We start from the raw sequence: 19,978 nt of genomic DNA, 5'->3' as shown, positions 1-19,978 counted from the left end.
TAAATCCCTAAGCTTGCATGAGTTCAGAGCATGAAATTTTATGGCACCTTTTTAAATTCACTTCTTTTATCAAATGTACTTTGTTCTCTTGGTATCCTGTGTTGGAAAGCATATGCACATATCCTCAGCAGCAGCAATGCACTACTAGGATATAGCTGATGATTGGTGGCTACAGACATTTGTCCCTTGCCAATGACTCACCAGATGTCTTCAGCTAGCTCAGTAAATTGTTGCTGACTTTAACTATGTGTTTAATCTTTAGTAGCACATTAAGAAAAAGCTGTAACTGAACATTTTTATCCCTTTTATACATATGTGTGCATTTTGATTATCAAGCAGTCATATCTTATGCCCTTTGTTGGCGAAGTATATTTATGTATTTGATGTTCCATTTTAAAATGATAGTTGCCCTGATAGCAATGAAAAGGTTAACCTCCGCCAGCCTTGCACTATAGTCCTTTGGGTAAGCTCAGCGAGAGGCTGTCGGTTAGCTGTACGTGCTCACTGCACTTCTCCGCATCCTGTTATAGATAATCCCTAAGAGGTGCTGTTCCTTTGTTCCTGGGCTGCAGTGCCTTGTAAGTAAAAAGATTCCAGCGCTTGATGTGTAACAAGAGTCCTACCTGCTACTTATTCAGATAGCATTGTGAGGATGCTCTGATAGACTTACAGGACATAATACTCGCATGTAAATTTTCATGATAAAGATGGTAAATGTCATTTTAAGAGACTTTTCAATTTACTTTTATTATTACATTAACTTCTCTTGGTATCTTTTGTTAAAGCATACCTATGCATGTTCAGGAGCAGAGATACGCTACTGGGAGCTAGCTGCTAATTGGTGACTTCTCTTGTCTTCAGCTAGGTCCCAGTGGTGCATTGTTGCCCTGGAGCCGACTTTAACTATGTGTTTAACTGATTTGCAGGGGTTCAACACACAGAGCATTTTGTTATTACACTATTGCTTGCATATAAAACATTGCTTAAATTCTCATTGTTTTGTAGTCCAGGGTCATATTACTTTACAAAGCCTCTTGAATGTTTATCTTATTTCCTTTGTTATGGCCATTTAGGGACAGATATCTGTGTTCTCCAGAGAAAATGTTGCCAGCCAGGTGGCATTACAAAATAGCCAGATGGGGGCAGTGTTTTTTTTTTTTCTAATATTTATAACATTTTCTGTTATCTAAAGCCCAAAATAATTGCATAGTTTAATATAATTGTATTGAAAGATACTTTGTGCAATAAAGATTGAAAACTTTTAATATTCATTCATTTTTGCGTAATATTGGATACAATTTTTGCCAGGTGCTCAGGAAAATTAGCCGGGTAGTGCACCCATTAAAAAGGTCCTTGGGAGAACACTGGATATATGAGCTCCTTCACATATTGAACAGTCTCACTGTAGCTTGTAGCAGGGTCAGGGCTTTGAATTTCACACAATCCATACCAGCCTTTCTTGGGGGAAGTTGAAAACTACAAGTTTTATAATTACATTACATAGAAAGCAGGTAAAATAAATAATGAACGTGTCACTTTGTTTAATAAAACCTCTTACGGGGAATTAAAACTAAGTTAAACATCCCTGGGAGCTAGCTGTTGATTGGTTGGCTACACACGTTCCTCTTGTCATTGGTTCACCAACTAGGTCTGAGTAGTGTATTGCTGTTCTAAAGGTGACTTTAGCTATTGCTTGCAAGGGTTAAGCGCACACAGCATTTTATTACTTCTTGCATATAACTAACATAACAGAACATTTTCTTTCTTTCATGTAATTAGCAAGAGTCCATGAGCTAGTGACGTATGGGATATACATTCCTACCAGGAGGGGCAAAGTTTCCCAAACCTCAAAATGCCTATAAATACACCCCTCACCACACCCACAATTCAGTTTTACAAACTTTGCCTCCGATGGAGGTGGTGAAGTAAGTTTGTGCTAGATTCTACGTTGATATGCGCTCCGCAGCAAGTTGGAGCCCGGTTTTCCTCTCAGCGTGCAGTGAATGTCAGAGGGATGTGAGGAGAGTATTGCCTATTTGAATGCAGTGATCTTCTTCTACGGGGTCTATTTCATAGGTTCTCTGTTATCGGTCGTAGAGATTCATCTCTTACCTCCCTTTTCAGATCGACGATATACTCTTATATATACCATTACCTCTGCTGATTCTCGTTTCAGTACTGGTTTGGCTATCTGCTATATGTAGATGAGTGTCCTGGGGTAAGTAAGTCTTATTTTCTGTGACACTCCAAGCTATGGTTGGGCACTTTGTTTATAAAGTTCTAAATATATGTATTCAAACATTTATTTGCCTTGACTCAGAATGTTCAACTTTCCTTATTTTCAGACAGTCAGTTTCATATTTGGGATAATGCATTTTGATTTGACCATTTTTTCTTACCTTAAAATTTGACTTTTTCCCTGTGGGCTGTTAGGCTCGCGGGGGCTGAAAATGCTTCATTTTATTGCGTCATTCTTGGCGCGGACTTTTTTGGCGCAAAAATTCTATTTCCGTTTCCGGCGTCATACGTGTCGCCGGAAGTTGCGTCATTCTTTGACGTTATTTCGCGCCAAAAATGTCGGCGTTCCGGATGTGGCGTCATTTTTGGCGCCAAAAAGCATTTAGGCGCCAAATAATGTGGGCGTCTTATTTGGCGCGAAAAAATATGGGCGTCGCTTTTGTCTCCACATTATTTAAGTCTCATTTTTTATTGCTTCTGGTTGCTAGAAGCTTGTTCTTTGGCATTCTTTCCATTCCTGAAACTGTCATTTAAGGAATTTGATCAATTTTGCTTTATATGTTGTTTTTTCTCTTACATATTGCAAGATGTCTCACGTTGCATCTGAGCCAGAAGATACTACAGGAAAATCGCTGTCAAGTGCTGAATCTACCAAAGCTAAGTGTATCTGCTGTAAACTTTTGGTAGCTATTTCTCCAGCTGTTGTTTGTATTGATTGTCATGACAAACTTGTTAAAGCAGATAATATTTCCTTTAGTAAAGTACCATTGCCTGTTGCAGTTCCCTCAACATCTAAGGTGCAGAATGTTCCTGATAATATAAGAGATTTTGTTTCTGAATCCATAAAGAAGGCTATGTCTGTTATTTCTCCTTCTAGTAAACGTAAAAAATCTTTTAAAACTTCTCTCCCTACAGATGAATTTTTAAATGAACATCATCATTCTGATTCTGATGACTCCTCTGGTTCAGAGGATTCTGTCTCTGAGGTTGATGCTGATAAATCTTCATATTTATTTAAAATGGAATTTATTCGTTCTTTACTTAAAGAAGTTCTAATTGCTTTAGAAATAGAGGATTCTAGTCCTCTTGATACTAATTCTAAACGTTTAGATAAGGTATTTAAAGCTCCTGTGGTTATTCCAGAAGTTTTTCCTGTTCCTAATGCTATTTCTGCAGTAATTTCCAAAGAATGGGATAAATTGGGTAATTCATTTACTCCTTCTAAACGTTTTAAGCATTTATATCCTGTGCCGTCTGACAGATTAGAATTTTGGGACAAAATCCCTAAAGTTGATGGGGCTATTTCTACCCTTGCTAAACGTACTACTATTCCTACGTCAGATGGTACTTCGTTTAAGGATCCTCTAGATAGGAAAATTGAGTCCTTTCTAAGAAAAGCTTATCTGTGTTCAGGTAATCTTCTTAGACCTGCTATATCTTTGGCTGATGTTGCTGCAGCTTCAACTTTTTGGTTGGAAACTTTAGCGCAACAAGTAACACATCGTGATTCTCATGACATTATTATTCTTCTTCAGCATGCTAATAATTTTATCTGTGATGCCATTTTTGATATTATCAGAGTTGATGTCAGGTTTATGTCTCTAGCTATTTTAGCTAGAAGAGCTTTATGGCTTAAAACTTGGAATGCTGATATGGCTTCTAAATCAACTTTACTTTCTATTTCTTTCCAGGGTAACAAATTATTTGGTTCTCAGTTGGATTCCATCATTTCAACTGTTACTGGTGGGAAAGGAACTTTTTTACCACAGGATAAAAAATCTAAAGGTAAAAGTAGAGCTAATAATCGTTTTCGTTCCTTTCGTTTCAACAAAGAACAAAAGCCTGATCCTTCATCCTCAGGAGCAGTTTCAGTTTGGAAACCATCTCCAGTCTGGAATAAATCCAAGCCAGCTAGAAAGGCAAAGCCTGCTTCTAAGTCCACATGAAGGTGCGGCCCTCATTCCAGCTCAGCTGGTAGGGGGCAGGTTACGTTTTTTCAAGGAAATTTGGATCAATTCTGTTCACAATCTTTGGATTCAGAACATTGTTTCAGAAGGGTACAGAATTGGTTTCAAGATGAGACCTCCTGCAAAGAGATTTTTTCTTTCCCGTGTCCCAGTAAATCCAGTAAAAGCTCAAGCATTTCTGAAATGTGTTTCAGATCTAGAGTTGACTGGAGTAATTATGCCAGTTCCAGTTCAGGAACAGGGGATGGGGTTTTATTCAAATCTCTTCATTGTACCAAAGAAGGAGAATTCCTTCAGACCAGTTCTGGATCTAAAAATATTGAATCGTTATGTAAGGATACCAACGTTCAAAATGGTAACTATAAGGACTATCTTGCCTTTTGTTCTGCAAGGGAATTATATGTCCACAATAGATTTACAGGATGCATATCTGCATATTCCGATTCATCCAGATCATTTTCAGTTCCTGAGATTCTCTTTTCTGGACAAGCATTACCAGTTTGTGGCTCTGCCGTTTGGCCTAGCTACAGCTCCAAGAATTTTTACAAAGGTTCTCGGTGCCCTGCTGTCTGTAATCAGAGAACAGGGTATTGTGGTATTTCCTTATTTGGACGAAATCTTGGTACTTGCTCAGTCTTTACATTTAGCAGAATCTCATACGAATCGACTTGTGTTGTTTCTTCAAGATCATGGTTGGAGGATCAATTTACCAAAAAGTTCTTTGATTCCTCAGACAAGGGTAACCTTTCTGGGTTTCCAGATGGATTCAGTGTCCATAACTCTGTCTTTAACAGACAAGAGACGTCTAAAATTGATTGCAGCTTGTCGAAACCTTCAGTCACAATCATTCCCTTCGGTAGCCTTATGCATGGAAATTCTAGGTCTTATGACTGCTGCATCGGACGCGATCCCCTTTGCTCGTTTTCACATGCGACCTCTTCAGCTCTGTATGCTGAAGCAATGGTGCAAGGATTACACGAAGATATCTCAAACAATATCTTTAAAACCGATTGTTCGGCACTCTCTAACATGGTGGACAGATCACCATCGTTTAATTCAGGGGGCTTCTTTTGTGCTTCCGACCTGGACTGTAATTTCAACAGATGCAAGTCTCACGGGTTGGGGAGCTGTGTGGGGATCTCTGACGGCACAGGGAGTTTGGGAATCTCAGGAGGTGAGATTACCTATCAATATCTTGGAACTCCGTGCAATTTTCAGAGCTCTTCAGTTTTGGCCTCTTCTGAAGAGAGAATCGTTCATTTGTTTTCAGACAGACAATGTCACAACTGTGGCATACATCAATCATCAAGGAGGGACTCACAGTCCTCTGGCTATGAAAGAAGTATCTCGAATTTTGGTTTGGGCGGAATCCAGCTCCTGTCTAATCTCTGCGGTTCATATCCCAGGTGTAGACAATTGGGAAGCGGATTATCTAAGTCGCCAAATGTTGCATCCGGGCGAATGGTCTCTTCACCCGGAGGTATTTCTTCAGATTGTTCAAATGTGGGAACTTCCAGAAATAGATCTGATGGCGTCCCATCTAAACAAGAAACTTCCCAGGTATCTGTCCAGATCCCGGGATCCTCAGGCGGAGGCAGTGGATGCATTATCACTTCCTTGGGAGTATCATCCTGCCTATATCTTTCCGCCTCTAGTTCTTCTTCCAAGAGTGATCTCCAAGATTCTGAAGGAATGCTCGTTTGTCCTGCTGGTAGCTCCAGCATGGCCTCACAGGTTTTGGTATGCGGATCTTGTCCGGATGGCCTCTTGCCAACCGTGGACTCTTCCGTTAAGACCAGACCTTCTATCACAAGGTCCTTTTTTCCATCAGGATCTGAAATCCTTAAATTTAAAGGTATGGAGATTGAACGCTTGATTCTTGGTCAAAGAGGTTTCTCTGACTCCGTGATTAATACTATGTTACAGGCTCGTAAATCTGTATCTCGAGAGATATATTATAGAGTCTGGAAGACTTATATTTCTTGGTGTCTTTCTCATCATTTTTCTTGGCATTCTTTTAGAATACCGAGAATTTTACAGTTTCTTCAGGATGGTTTAGATAAGGGTTTGTCCGCAAGTTCTTTGAAAGGACAAATCTCTGCTCTTTCTGTTCTTTTTCACAGAAAGATTGCTATTCTTCCTGATATTCATTGTTTTGTACAAGCTTTGGTTCGTATAAAACCTGTCATTAAGTCAATTTCTCCTCCTTGGAGTTTGAATTTGGTTCTGGGAGCTCTTCAAGCTCCTCCGTTTGAACCTATGCATTCATTGGACATTAAATTTCTTTCTTGGAAAGTTTTGTTCCTTTTGGCCATCTCTTCTGCTAGAAGAGTTTCTGAATTATCTGCTCTTTCTTGTGAGTCTCCTTTTCTGATTTTTCATCAGGATAAGGCGGTGTTGCGAACTTCTTTTGAATTTTTACCTAAGGTTGTGAATTCCAACAACATTAGTAGAGAAATTGTGGTTCCTTCATTATGTCCTAATCCTAAGAATTCTAAGGAGAAATCGTTGCATTCTTTGGATGTTGTTAGAGCTTTGAAATATTATGTTGAAGCTACGAAATCTTTCCGTAAGACTTCTAGTCTATTTGTTATCTTTTCCGGTTCTAGGAAAGGCCAGAAAGCTTCTGCCATTTCTTTGGCATCTTGGTTGAAATCTTTAATTCATCTTGCCTATGTTGAGTCGGGTAAAATTCCGCCTCAGAGAATTACAGCTCATTCTACTAGGTCAGTATCTACTTCCTGGGCGTTTAGGAATGAAGCTTCGGTTGACCAGATCTGCAAAGCAGCAACTTGGTCCTCTTTGCATACTTTTACTAAATTCTACCATTTTGATGTATTTTCTTCTTCTGAAGCAGTTTTTGGTAGAAAAGTACTTCAGGCAGCGGTTTCAGTTTGAATCTTCTGCTTATGTTTTTCGTTAAACTTTATTTTGGGTGTGGATTATTTTCAGCAGGAATTGGCTGTCTTTATTTTATCCCTCCCTCTCTAGTGACTCTTGTGTGGAAAGATCCACATCTTGGGTAGTCATTATCCCATACGTCACTAGCTCATGGACTCTTGCTAATTACATGAAAGAAAACATAATTTATGTAAGAACTTACCTGATAAATTCATTTCTTTCATATTAGCAAGAGTCCATGAGGCCCGCCCTTTTTTTGTGGTGGTTATGATTTTGTATAAAGCACAATTATTCCAATTCCTTATTTTATATGCTTTCGCACTTTTTTATCACCCCACTTCTTGGCTATTCGTTAAACTGAATTGTGGGTGTGGTGAGGGGTGTATTTATAGGCATTTTGAGGTTTGGGAAACTTTGCCCCTCCTGGTAGGAATGTATATCCCATACGTCACTAGCTCATGGACTCTTGCTAATATGAAAGAAATGAATTTATCAGGTAAGTTCTTACATAAATTATGTTTTTTACACCTTATTTTATTGTTAAACAATTTGTTTAACTTCAATAGTGTTAACATGTAGTCAAAATAGCACTTCTTGAGCAACCCAATCATCTCACCCAGATGAGGAAATGGCCAATGACTAGAGCATACTTATGTATGCAGCCTTCTCATTTGTGTATCCTCATCTGGAATGGCACATGAGCACAACTTTGACTTTAGCCCATATACATTTGTTCTACACATAATAAAATATATTAATTTGTTTAAAAATAAAAAAGCTTGAACCAAATAATCTTTATTTTGTTTCTAAAATGTCCCTTTAAGAAATGCAAATTGGACTGTAACTTACATCAGAGTGGCCATCTTTCTAGCTTTGTAAAGATTAGTACAGACCATTCATATTTTTATAGGAAGAGTTATCACCATCTGGATCACCCCAATAGATGGCTTAGGCCAGGCACATTGAATCACTTACTTTTTACGGACTTGTGAAGCTGTTTGCTGACTAGTTATTCTTTGTACACCAAGCATTAAGTACAACAACGTGCTCAGAATGCCGTGAAACAATAGGTAAACTTCCTCCACCGAGGCCACCTTCACGCACTTCTCTTTTCTAAACAAAACCCTCACAAACAAATGAAATAAAGATGTTCAACAGATACTTACACGTCATATAAAAGTAAATGAAGTTCTATGGTAGTTTTTATTACTAAACTTATGTCTTTGCATTCCTTTGTGTTTAAGCTTCACAGCACTGAACTTAATATCAAATATGGTATGTGCTTTATTTTACTTTAATACCTCACTTGAGTTATTTTAGTTGTTTGCCATTTCCAGATGGCACTTTTATATCTGCGCTGAACCACTGTCTGGAAGTAATACGGTCAAACACTAGTAAATTAGCATAAGCAAATGTCAATGAGCGAACACAAAGCCAATGGTATGTGTGTGTCTTTTTTTCTGTAGGCAATGGGTGTTGAAAGTGACCAGGAAATTGTGCAAATGATTGGTACGGAGGACCATGTGATGTCGGCTTTTGGACCTAGTTTGGAGGAGTGCCAAAAAGCTCAAATCTTCACCCAGATGCAGGTGCGTTCTTTCTATTATGATTTAACTGTTTGTCATAAATGCCAGAGCTTTGGAATGCCGAGGTATTATCTTGGTCTTGGCTCACACCCAGATTTTTATATCTGTTTACATAAGCTGATTTCTTTTTTCTTTCTTTCCTCAAATTGTTGAAAAGAGGTCTTCAATACAAAGTCAAATTCTCAGAAGATAAAAAAACCAATTACAAACTTTTTTTCTTTCTACTTTATGCTTAACATAGGATAAAAGTTAAGATGCGTTTTTTTTTCTTTTGAAGTGATCTGATGGGGGGGGTCTACACATGCGTTTGAGGTTCCTTCCCTAACCATCCATCTAATGGACACCACTGTTTTCCATCTTTTTTTTTTTATAATGGCTACTTTAAGGAATATTCTAATGCAATAGTTATATTACTTTGTTCCATAGAGCACGTCTCTCACTTATTTTTAATTATGTATCTGTTCCCTATAAAGGAGTTAAACACAACATCTACACTAATTTGGAGTTACATGAAGGAATTACCATTAAAGGGACATGAAATCCCATTCTTTTTTTCATTATTCAGATAGAGAATACCTTTTTTTTTTATATAAAAGGTTTCCAATTTATTTCTATTATCAAATTTGCATCATTCTCATGATCTTTGTTGAAGAGATACCTAGGTAGGTAGCATGCACATGTCTAATGCACTACATAACAGGAAATAGTGCTGCCATCTAGTGCTCTTGCTAATGTATAACAATTGTTGCAAACCGATGCCTAAGCTTACATCCCTGCTTTTTAACAAAGGATAACAAGAAAACTACGTAATAGAAGTAAATTGGAAAGTTGTTTAAAATTGTATGCTCTGTCTGAATCATGAAAGAAAAATGTGGGGTTTCATGTTCCTTTAAATACAGTAAAAATGCATAATCCTCAAATCCATAATAAAAATCAATGCATTAACACTTTACATTTAAAATGAGCAATTGAAATTTGTCAGAAAAAAAATCTGTTTCCTCTCCTTTAATTTCCTTGTTCCCTGTATCATGTGACAGCCATCTTTACCCACAGCTGTACACACATGCACTGAGCTTGTGCACATGCTCAGTAGGCGTTGGTGCCTCAGAACGCATGCGCATAAAAAAGACTGCATTTTGATTATAGAAGTACATTTTTTTTATTTGCAAGCTCTATCTGAATAATAAATTATTAATATTTACTGAACTGTTTACGCTATGGGCGCCATGTACTAAGAGGCGGGCGGACAGCTTCTTAACTCGCGAAGCTGTCCGCCCACCTCCGCTACACACGGGCAGCGGATCTATTGATCCGCTTGCCCGTATGTACCATTACACACTCATCGGAGTGTGTAATGCCCGCCCCTTCAATCGCGCGACTGAAGGGGCTGTCAATCACCGAGAGCGAGCGTGCTCTCTGTGATTTTGCTTCGCCACCTAAGAGGTGGCGTAGGCTGTAGGAAGCAGCGGTCTGACCGCTGCTTCTTACATTGCGGGAAGCAGGCTTGTATATGCGAACCTGCCCCGCAAAGGCTCCGGAGCAGCTTTCGCTGCTTCGTACATGGAGCCCTATGTGTTTATCCATTTTGCAAATTGGGGCACCTGAAAAACAATCTAGTGCTATAATGAATGACCATGTATTTGTTTTAATTATAATGTCCTTTAAAAAAAAAAAAAAATCTGACTATTTGACCAGTCAAATGACACCTTAGCAACAGTCTCTTTCTCTTGTAAGATGTATCGAGTCCACGGATTCATCCTTTACTTGTGGGATATTCTCCTTCCCAACAGGAAGTGGCAAAGAGAGCACACAGCAGAGCTGTCCATATAGCTCCCCCTCTAGCTCCACCCCCCAGTCATTCTCTTTCCCGGCTCTAAGCAATCGGAAGGGTAAAGTGAATGTGGTGTTAGAATTGTAGTTTTTATTTTCTACAAGCAAGAGTTTATTTTAAATGGTACCGGTGTGTACTATTTACTCTCTAGCAGAAAGGGGATGAAGATTTCTGCAGGGAGGAAGATGATTTTAGCATGTTGTAACTAAAATCCACTGCTGTTCCCACACAGGACTGAGGAGTACAAGAGAACTTCAGTTGGGGGGAACGGTTTGCAGGTTAGGCTTCAATGAGGTATGTTCAGTCATTTATTTCTAGACAAGACTGTGATAATGCTAGAAAAGACTGTTAATATCCCCATGAGGGAGGGTAAGCTGTATTCAGAGACTAAATATGGAATTTCAAGCTTACATAACAGGGCTAGTTTATGCTGGTTGACACTACTTCAGGGCAAACGTTTTTTTATTGAAAATATCGTTTTTTTGAGACACTTTGAAGGTTCCTTTGGGTTTCTTTCAGGGGTTATTACCCACATGGCTATTACTAAAACACTTGGGAGTGTTTCTTTAGATTTGCATACGAAGAGAGAAGCGCTCTACCAGGAACGAACAACAGCTCAGTGGCTTGTTCTATGGCGATTTACCACCCGGAAGCAGCCTCTTTTAGACCAGTGTGCTTTTCACAGAAGAAAACTTTCCTGAAGTATATCAGTCTGATCCTGCCAAGTAAGGTGGTCAGTCCAGCCCCGAAATACCAGGCAATTCTCCTCTGAACAAGGAACATGACAACCCCAGACGATCGTTTCGGCCTCCTATGGGCCTCGTCAGTGAGGTGCAGCCACATTCCTCTAAGCACACTGGGCAAGGAGTCCACGTCTGGTTTCCCCCATCACCCATAGGGAGACTTCCCCAGGGTCATAATAATTTGCATACGAAGAGAGAAGCGCTCTACCAGGAACGAACAACAGCTCAGTGGCTTGTTCTATGGCGATTTACCACCCAGAAGCAGCCTCTTTTAGACCAGTGTGCTTTTCACAGAAGAAAACTTTCCTGAAGTATATCAGTCTGATCCTGCCAAGTAAGGTCAGTCCAGCCCCGAAATACCAGGCAACTCTCTCTTTCGAGTGTTTCTTTAGGCCTCACAAGCACCGGAGTGAGGTGGGAGGGGCCTAATTTCGCACCTCAGATGCACAGTTATTTTGACTAGAAGTTCAGGCTGTTTCACATGGAGGGTCCTGCTGCAGTTTGAGGGCCTACAAGAAGCTTTTTCCCCACAAATCTGGTTCCTAAGGGAAGGTAGAGCTGTGGCAAGGTGCTGAAATTTCTTTAACCGTTTTTTTTTTTTACTACTGTCGATCCGGTTTGGGCATTAAGGGGTTAATCGTTTCTATTGCTAGTGGTGCAATCTTACTAATGCTTTAGGTACATACTGTAAAAATTTCGAAAAGTTTGCTGCATTTTTTCACTGTTTTGCAAAATTGTGTGCCTTTTTTATCTCTTAAAGGCACAGTACCGTTTTTTTCAAAGTGTGTTTTTACTTGATTAAAGTGATTTCCAAGCCTGTTTATATTACTACTAGTCTGTTAAACATGTCTGACACCAAGGAAAGTCCTTGTTCAATGTGTTTAGAAGCCATGGTGGAACCCCCTCTCAGAATGTGTCCCACTTGTACTCTATACACTTTAAAGAACATATTGTTGCACTTAAAAATGTGGCCCAAGATGATTCTCAGACAGAAGGTAACGAGGTTAGCCGTCAACCTCTCCCCAAGTGTCACAACCAGTTACGCCCGCTCAAGCGACGTCTAGCACCTCTAGTGCGTCTAACTCTTTTACCTTGCAAGACTTGGCGGCAGTTATGAATAATACCCTTTCAGTGTTCTTATCTAAACTGCCTGTGCTACCTGCAAAGCGGGATAGCTCTGTTTTAAGAACAGATAATGAGCATTCTGACGCTTTAGTAGCCGTATCCGATATACCCTCACAACACTCTGAAGTGGGGGCGAGGGATGTGCTGTCTGAGGGAGAAATTTCCGATTCAGGAAAGGTTTCTCCTCAGACAGATTCAGATACATTGGCTTTTACATTTAAACTAGAACACCTCCGCTTATTGCTCAGGGAGGTATTAGTTACTCTGGATGACTGCGACCCTATGGTGGTTCCAGAGAAATTGTGTAAAATGGACAAGTACCTAGAAGTTCCTGTTTACACTGATGTGTTCCCAGTCCCTAAGAGGATTGCGGATATCGTTACTAGGGAGTGGGGATAAACCAGGTATTCCCTTCGTTCCCCCTCCTGTTTTTAAGAAAATGTTCCCCATATCTAACCCCATGCGGGACTCGTGGCAGACGGTCCCTAAGGTGGAGGGGGGTGTTTCATCACTTGCTAAATGCACAACTATACAAATCAAAGACAGTTGTGCTTTTAAAGACCCTATGGATAAAAAATTAGAGGATTTACTTAAGAAAATTTTTGTTCAACAAGGTTTTCTTCTCCAACCTATTGCGTGCATTGTTCCTGTAACCACTGCAGCTGCTTTCTGGTTCGAGGCGCTGGAAGATGCGCTCCAGACGGAGACCTCATATGAAGACATTATGGACAGAATTAAGGCTCTTAAGCTGGCTAATTCTTTTATCACAGATGCTGCTTTCCAACTAGCTAAGTTAGCGGCAAAAAATTCAGGTTTCGACATTTTAGCGCGCAGGGCGCTATGGCTAAAGTCCTGGTTGGCCGATGTGTCGTCAAAATCCAAACTATTGAACATCCCTTTCAAAGGAAAGACCCTCTTCGGGCCTGAATTGAAAGAGATTATTTCAGAAATCACTGGGGGAAAAGGCTGGGCTCTCCCCCAGGACAAGTCCTTCAAGACGAAGAACAAACAAAATAATTTTCGTTCCTTTCGGGATTTCAGGAGTGATCTCACTTCATCCTCCCCTGCTGCAAAGCAAGAGGGTAACATTTCACAAACCAGGGCAGCCTGGAAACCTTACCAGGGCTGGAACAAGGGTAAACAGGCCAAGAAGCCTGCAGCATGCCTCCAAGACAGCATGAAGGGGTAGCCCCAGATCTGGGACCTGATCTAGTAGGGGGCAGACTCTCTCTCTTTGCTCAGGCCTGGGCAAGAGATGTACACGATCCCTGGGCCTTAGAGATTGTATCCCAGGGATATCTTCTAGAATTCAAGGACTCCCCTCCAAGGGGAAGGTTCCACATTTCTCGTCTGTCTACAGACATGACAAAGAAAGAGGCGTTCTTACGCTGTGTAGAAGACCTACATACAATGGGAGTGATCCACCCAGCTCCAATTGCGGAACAAGGGCTGGGTTTTTACTCAAACCTGTTTGTGGTTCCCAAGAAAGAACTTTCAGACCAATCCTGGATCTCAAAATTCTAAACAAATTCATCAGAGTCCCATCATTCAAGATGGAGACCATTTGGACAATCTTACCAATGATCCAGGAGGGTCAATATATGACTACCGTGGATCTAAAGGACACGTATCTACACATTCCTATCCACAAAGATCATCACCAGTTTCTCAGGTTCACCTTTCTGGACAAGCATTATCAGTTGGTGGCTCTTCCTTTCGGGTTGGCCACTGCTCCCAGAATTTTCACAAAGGTGCTAGGGTCCCTCCTGGAGGTTCTAAGACCGCGGGGCATAGCAGTGGCGCCTTATCTAGACTACATCTTAATTCAGGTGTTGACTTTCCAAAGAGCCAAGTCTCACACGGAAATTGTATTGGCCTTTCTAAGGTCTCACGGGTGGAAGGTGAACATCAAAAAGAGTTCTCTCTCCCCCCTCACAAGAGTTCCATTCCTAGGAACCCTAATAGACTCGGTGGAAATGAAAATATTTCTGACGGAGGTCAGAAAGTTAAAACTCTTAACTACTTGCCGAGCTCTTCATTCCATTCCTTGGCCATCTGTAGCTCAGTGCATGGAGACAATCGGACTAATGGTAGCGGCAATGGACATAGTCCCTTTTGCACGGATACACCTCAGACCACTGCAACTATACATGCTCAAACAGTGGAATGGGGATTATGCAGATTTGTCTCCTCAAATACAGTTGGACCAGGGGACCAGAGATTCTCTTCTCTGGTGGTTGTCTCAGGGAATGTGTTTCCGCAGACCAGAGTGGATCATCGTAACGACAGACGCCAGTCTGTTGGGCTGGGGTGCAGTCTGGGACTCCCTGAAAGCTCAGGGCTTATGGTCTTGGGAAGAAGTTCTTCTCCCGATAAACATTCTGGAACTGAGGGCGATATTTAACGCTCTTCAGGCATGGCCTCAGCTAGCTGCGGCCAAATTCATCAGATTTCAGTTGGACAACATCACGACTGTAGCTTACGTCAATCATCAAGGGGGGACAAGGAGTTCCCTAGCAATGATGGAAGTAACCAAAATAATCAGGTGGGCGGAGGATCACTCTTGCCATCTCTCAGCAATTCACATCCCAGGAGTAGACAACTGGGAGACGGATTTTCTAAGTCAGACTTTTCACCCGGGGTAGTGGGAACTCCACCCGGAGGTATTTGCCCAGCTGACTCAGCTATGGGGCACTCCAGAATTGGATCTGATGGCGTCCCGTCAGAACACCAAGCTTCCTCTTTACGGGTCCAGATCCCGGGATCCCCAGGCGGTGCTGATAGATGCTCTAGCAGCGCCTTGGTCCTTCAATCTGGCCTATGTTTTTCCACCGTTTCCTCTCCTCCCTCGTCTGGTTGCCAGAATCAAGCAGGACAGGGCTTCAATGATTCTAATAGTGCCTGCGTGGCCACGCAGGACCTGGTATGCAGACCTAGTGGACATGTCATCTGTTCCACCATGGACACTACCAATGAGGCAGGACCTTCTAATACAAGGTCCTTTCAAACATCCAAATCTAATTTCTCTGCGTCTGACTGCTTGGAGATTGAACACCTAATTCTATCAAAGTGTGGTTTCTCTGAGTCGGTTATTGATACCCTGATTCAGGCTAGAAAGCCTGTCACCAGGAAAATTTACCATAAGATTTGGCGAAAATATCTTTTTTGGGTGCGAATCCAAGGGTTACTCATGGAGTAAGATTAGGATTCCCAGGATATTATCCTTTCTCCAAGAAGGATTGGAGAAAGGATTATCAGCTAGTTCCTTAAAAGGACAGATATCTGCTTTGTCTATTCTTTTACACAAACGTCTGGCAGAGGTACCGGACGTTCAAGAGTTTAGTCAGGCTTTAGTCAGAATCAAGCCTGTTTATAGACCTGTGGCTCCGCCATGGAGTCTGAATTTAGTTTTTTCAGTTCTGCAAGGGGTTCCGTTTGAACCTTTACATTCCATAGATATTAAACTTTTATCTTGGAAAGTTTTGTTTTTGGTAGCTATCTCTTCTGCTCGAAGAGTTTCAGAGTTATCTGCTTTACAGTGTGATTCACCTTACCTGGTTTTTCATGCAGATAAGGTAGTTTTGCGTACCAAACCGGTTTTCTTCCTAAGGTTGTGTCTAATAAGAATATTAATCAGGAAAGTGTTGTTCCTTCTCTGTGTCCTAATCCTTCTTCGAAGAATTAACGTCTGTTACATAATCTTGATGTGGTTCGTGTTAAAGTTCTATTTACAAGCACCTAAAGATTTCAGACAAACAACTTCATTGTTTATCTATTCTGGTAAGAGGAGAGGTCAGAAGGCGACTGCTACCTCTCTTTCCTTTTGGCTGAAAAGCATCATCCGTTTGGCCTATGAGACTGCTGGCCAGCAGCCTCCCGAAACAATTACTGCTCATTCTACCCGAGCAGTGTCTTCCACATGGGCTTTTAAAAATGAGGCTTCTGTTGAACAGATTTGCAAGGCAGCGACTTGGTCTTCACTGCATACTTTTTCCAAATTTTACAAATTCGATACTTTTGCTTCTTCGGAGGCTATTTTTGGGAGAAAGGTTTACAAGCAGTGGTGCCTTCCGTTTAAGGTACCTGTCTTGTTCCCTCCCTTCATCCGTGTCCTAAAGCTTTGGTATTGGTATCCCACAAGTTAAGGATGAATCCGTGGACTTGATACTTCTTACAAGAGAAAACAGAATTTATGCTTACCTGATAAATTACTTTCTCTTGTGATGTATCGAGTCCACGGCCCGCCCTGGCTATTAAGTCAGGTAGTTTTTTTTTTATTAAACTACAGTCACCACTGCACCCTATGGTTTCTCCTTTCTCCAACATAGGTGTGTCCGGTCCACGGCGTCATCCTTACTTGTGGGATATTCTCCTCCCCAACAGGAAATGGCAAAGAGCCCAGCAAAGCTGGCCATATAGTCCCTCCTAGGCTCCGCCTACCCCAGTCATTCTCTTTGCCGTTGCACAGGCAACATCTCCACGGAGATGGCTTAGAGTTTTTTGGTGTTTAAATGTAGTTTTTGTTCTTCAATCAAGAGTTTGTTATTTTAAAATAGTGCTGGTATGTACTATTTACTCTGGAACAGAAAAGAGATGAAGATTTCTGTTTGTAAGAGGAAAATGATTTTAGCAACCGTTACTAAAATCGATGGCTGTTTCCACACAGGACTGTTGAGATGAAGTAACTTCAGTTGGGGGAAACAGTGGGCAGACTTTGCTGCTTGAGGTATGACACATTTCTAACAAGACTTGGTAATGCTGGAAGCTGTCATTTTCTCCAACATAGGTGTGTCCGGTCCACGGCGTCATCCTTACTTGTGGGATATTCTCCTCCCCAACAGGAAATGGCAAAGAGCCCAGCAAAGCTGGTCACATGATCCCTCCTAGGCTCCGCCTACCCCAGTCATTCTCTTTGCCGTTGTACAGGCAACATCTCCACGGAGATGGCTTAGAGTTTTTTAGTGTTTAACTGTAGTTTTTCATTATTCAATCAAGAGTTTGTTATTTTCAAATAGTGCTGGTACGTACTATTTACTCAGAAACAGAAAAGAGATGAAGAATTCTGTTTGTATGAGGAAAATGATTTTAGCAACCGTAACTAAAATCCATGGCTGTTCCACACAGGACTGTTGAGAGCAATTAACTTCAGTTGGGGGAACAGTTTGCAGTCCTTTGCTGCTTGAGGTATGACACATTCTAACAAGACGATGTAATGCTGGAAGCTGTCATTTTCCCTATGGGATCCGGTAAGCCATGTTTATTACGATTGTAAATAAGGGCTTCACAAGGGCTTATTTAAACTGTAGACCTTTTTTGGGCTAAATCGATTGATATTAACACTTATTTAGCCTTGAGGAATCATTTATTCTGGGTATTTTGATATAATAATATCGGCAGGCACTGTTTTAGACACCTTATTCTTTAGGGGCTTTCCCAAAGCATAGGCAGAGTCTCATTTTCGCGCCGGTGTTGCGCACTTGTTTTTGAGAGGCATGGCATGCAGTCGCATGTGAGAGGAGCTCTGATACTTATAAAAGACTTCTGAAGGCGTCATTTGGTATCGTATTCCCCTTTGGGTTTGGTTGGGTCTCAGCAAAGCAGATACCAGGGACTGTAAAGGGGTTAAAGCTTAAAACGGCTCCGGTTCCGTTATTTTAAGGGTTAAAGCTTCCAAAATTGGTGTGCAATATTTTCAAGGCTTTAAGACACTGTGGTGAAAGTTTGGTGAATTTTGAACAATTCCTTCATGTTTTTTCGCAATTGCAGTAATAAAGTGTGTTCAGTTTAAAATTTAAAGTGACAGTAACGGTTTTATTTCAAAGCGTTTTTTGTACTTTCTTATCAAGTTTATGCCTGTTTAACATGTCTGAACTACCAGATAGACTGTGTTCTGAATGTGGGGAAGCCAGAATTCCTATTCATTTAAATAAATGTGATTTATGTGATAATGACAATGATGCCCAAGATGATTCCTCAAGTGAGGGGAGTAAGCATGGTACTGCATCATTCCCTCCTTCGTCTACACGAGTCTTGCCCACTCAGGAGGCCCCTAGTACATCTAGCGCGCCAATACTCCTTACTATGCAACAATTAACGGCTGTAATGGATAATTCTGTCAAAAACATTTTAGCCAAAATGAACCCTTGTCAGCGTAAGCGTGGATGCTCCGTTTTAGTTACTGAAGAGCATGACGACGCTGATATTAATATCTCTGAAGGGCCCCTAACCCAATCTGAGGGGGCCAGGGAGGTTTTGTCTGAGGGAGAAATTACTGATTTAGGGAACATTTCTCAGCAGGCTGAATCTGATGTGATTACTTTTAAATTTAAATTGGAACATCTCCGCATTTTGCTTAAGGAGGTATTATCCACTCTGGATGATTGTGAAAATTTGGTCATCCCAGAGAAACTATGTAAAATGGACAAGTTCCTAGAGGTGCCGGGGCTCCCAGAAGCTTTTCCTATACCCAAGCGGGTGGCGGACATTGTTAATAAAGAATGGGAAAGGCCCGGTATTCCTTTCGTCCCTCCCCCCATATTTAAAAAATTGTTTCCTATGGTCGACCCCAGAAAGGACTTATGGCAGTCAGTCCCCAAGGTCGAGGGAGCGGTTTCTACTTTAAACAAACGCACCACTATTCCCATAGAGGATAGTTGTGTTTTCAAAGATCCTATGGATAAAAAATTAGAAGGTTTGCTTAAAAAGATGTTTGTTCAGCAGGGTTACCTTCTACAACCCATTTCATGCATTGTCCCTGTCACTACAGCCGCATATTTCTGGTTTGATGAACTGATTAAGGTGCTCGATAGTGACTCTCCTCCTTATGAGGAGATTATGGACAGAGTCAATGCTCTCAAATTGGCTAATTCTTTCACTCTAGACGCCTCTTTGCAATTGGCTAAGTTAGCGGCTAAGAATTCTGGGTTTGCTATTGTGGCGCGCAGAGCGCTTTGGTTGAAATCTTGGTCGGCTGATGCATCTTCCAAGAACAAGCTACTAAACATTCCTTTCAAGGGGAAAACGCTGTTTGGTCCTGACTTGAAAGAGATTATCTCTGATATCACTGGGGGTAAGTGCCATGCCCTTCCTCAGGATCGGCCTTTCAAGGCAAAAAATAGACCTAATTTTCGTCCCTTTCGTAAAAACGGACCAGCCCAAGGTGCTACGTCCTCTAAGCAAGAGGGTAATACTTCTCAGGCCAAGCCAGCTTGGAGACCAATGCAAGGCTGGAACAAGGGAAAGCAGGCCAAGAAACCTGCCACTGCTACCAAGACAGCATGAAATATTGGCCCCCGATCCGGGACCGGATCTGGTGGGGGGCAGACTCTCTCTCTTCGCTCAGGCTTGGGCAAGAGATGTTCTGGATCCTTGGGCGCTAGAAATAGTCTCCCAGGGTTATCTTCTGGAATTCAAGGGACTTCCCCCAAGGGGGAGGTTCCACAGGTCTCAGTTGTCTTCAGACCACATAAAAAGACAGGCGTTCTTACATTGTGTAGAAGACCTGTTAAAAATGGGAGTGATTCATCCTGTTCCATTGAGAGAACAAGGGATGGGGTTCTACTCCAATCTGTTCATAGTTCCCAAAAA

General features: G+C 41.3%; 1 protein-coding gene across 1 annotated transcript in view; it reads left to right on the top strand.

Moving 5' to 3' along the window:
- POLR3B (RNA polymerase III subunit B) overlaps positions 1-19,978 on the top strand; it is a 791,018-nt gene that overhangs the window by 164,786 nt on the left and 606,254 nt on the right. The window contains exon 10 of the mRNA XM_053719663.1: positions 8,573-8,695. Within this exon, the coding sequence (XP_053575638.1) occupies positions 8,573-8,695 (123 nt within the window). The remainder of the gene's footprint in view (positions 1-8,572; positions 8,696-19,978) is intronic.

The sequence above is a fragment of the Bombina bombina genome, chromosome 6, assembly GCF_027579735.1.
Source record: "Bombina bombina isolate aBomBom1 chromosome 6, aBomBom1.pri, whole genome shotgun sequence".
NCBI lineage: Eukaryota > Metazoa > Chordata > Amphibia > Anura > Bombinatoridae > Bombina > Bombina bombina.
Note: the sequence above shows the minus strand (reverse complement) of the source record. Positions and strands in the feature narration are given on the sequence as shown.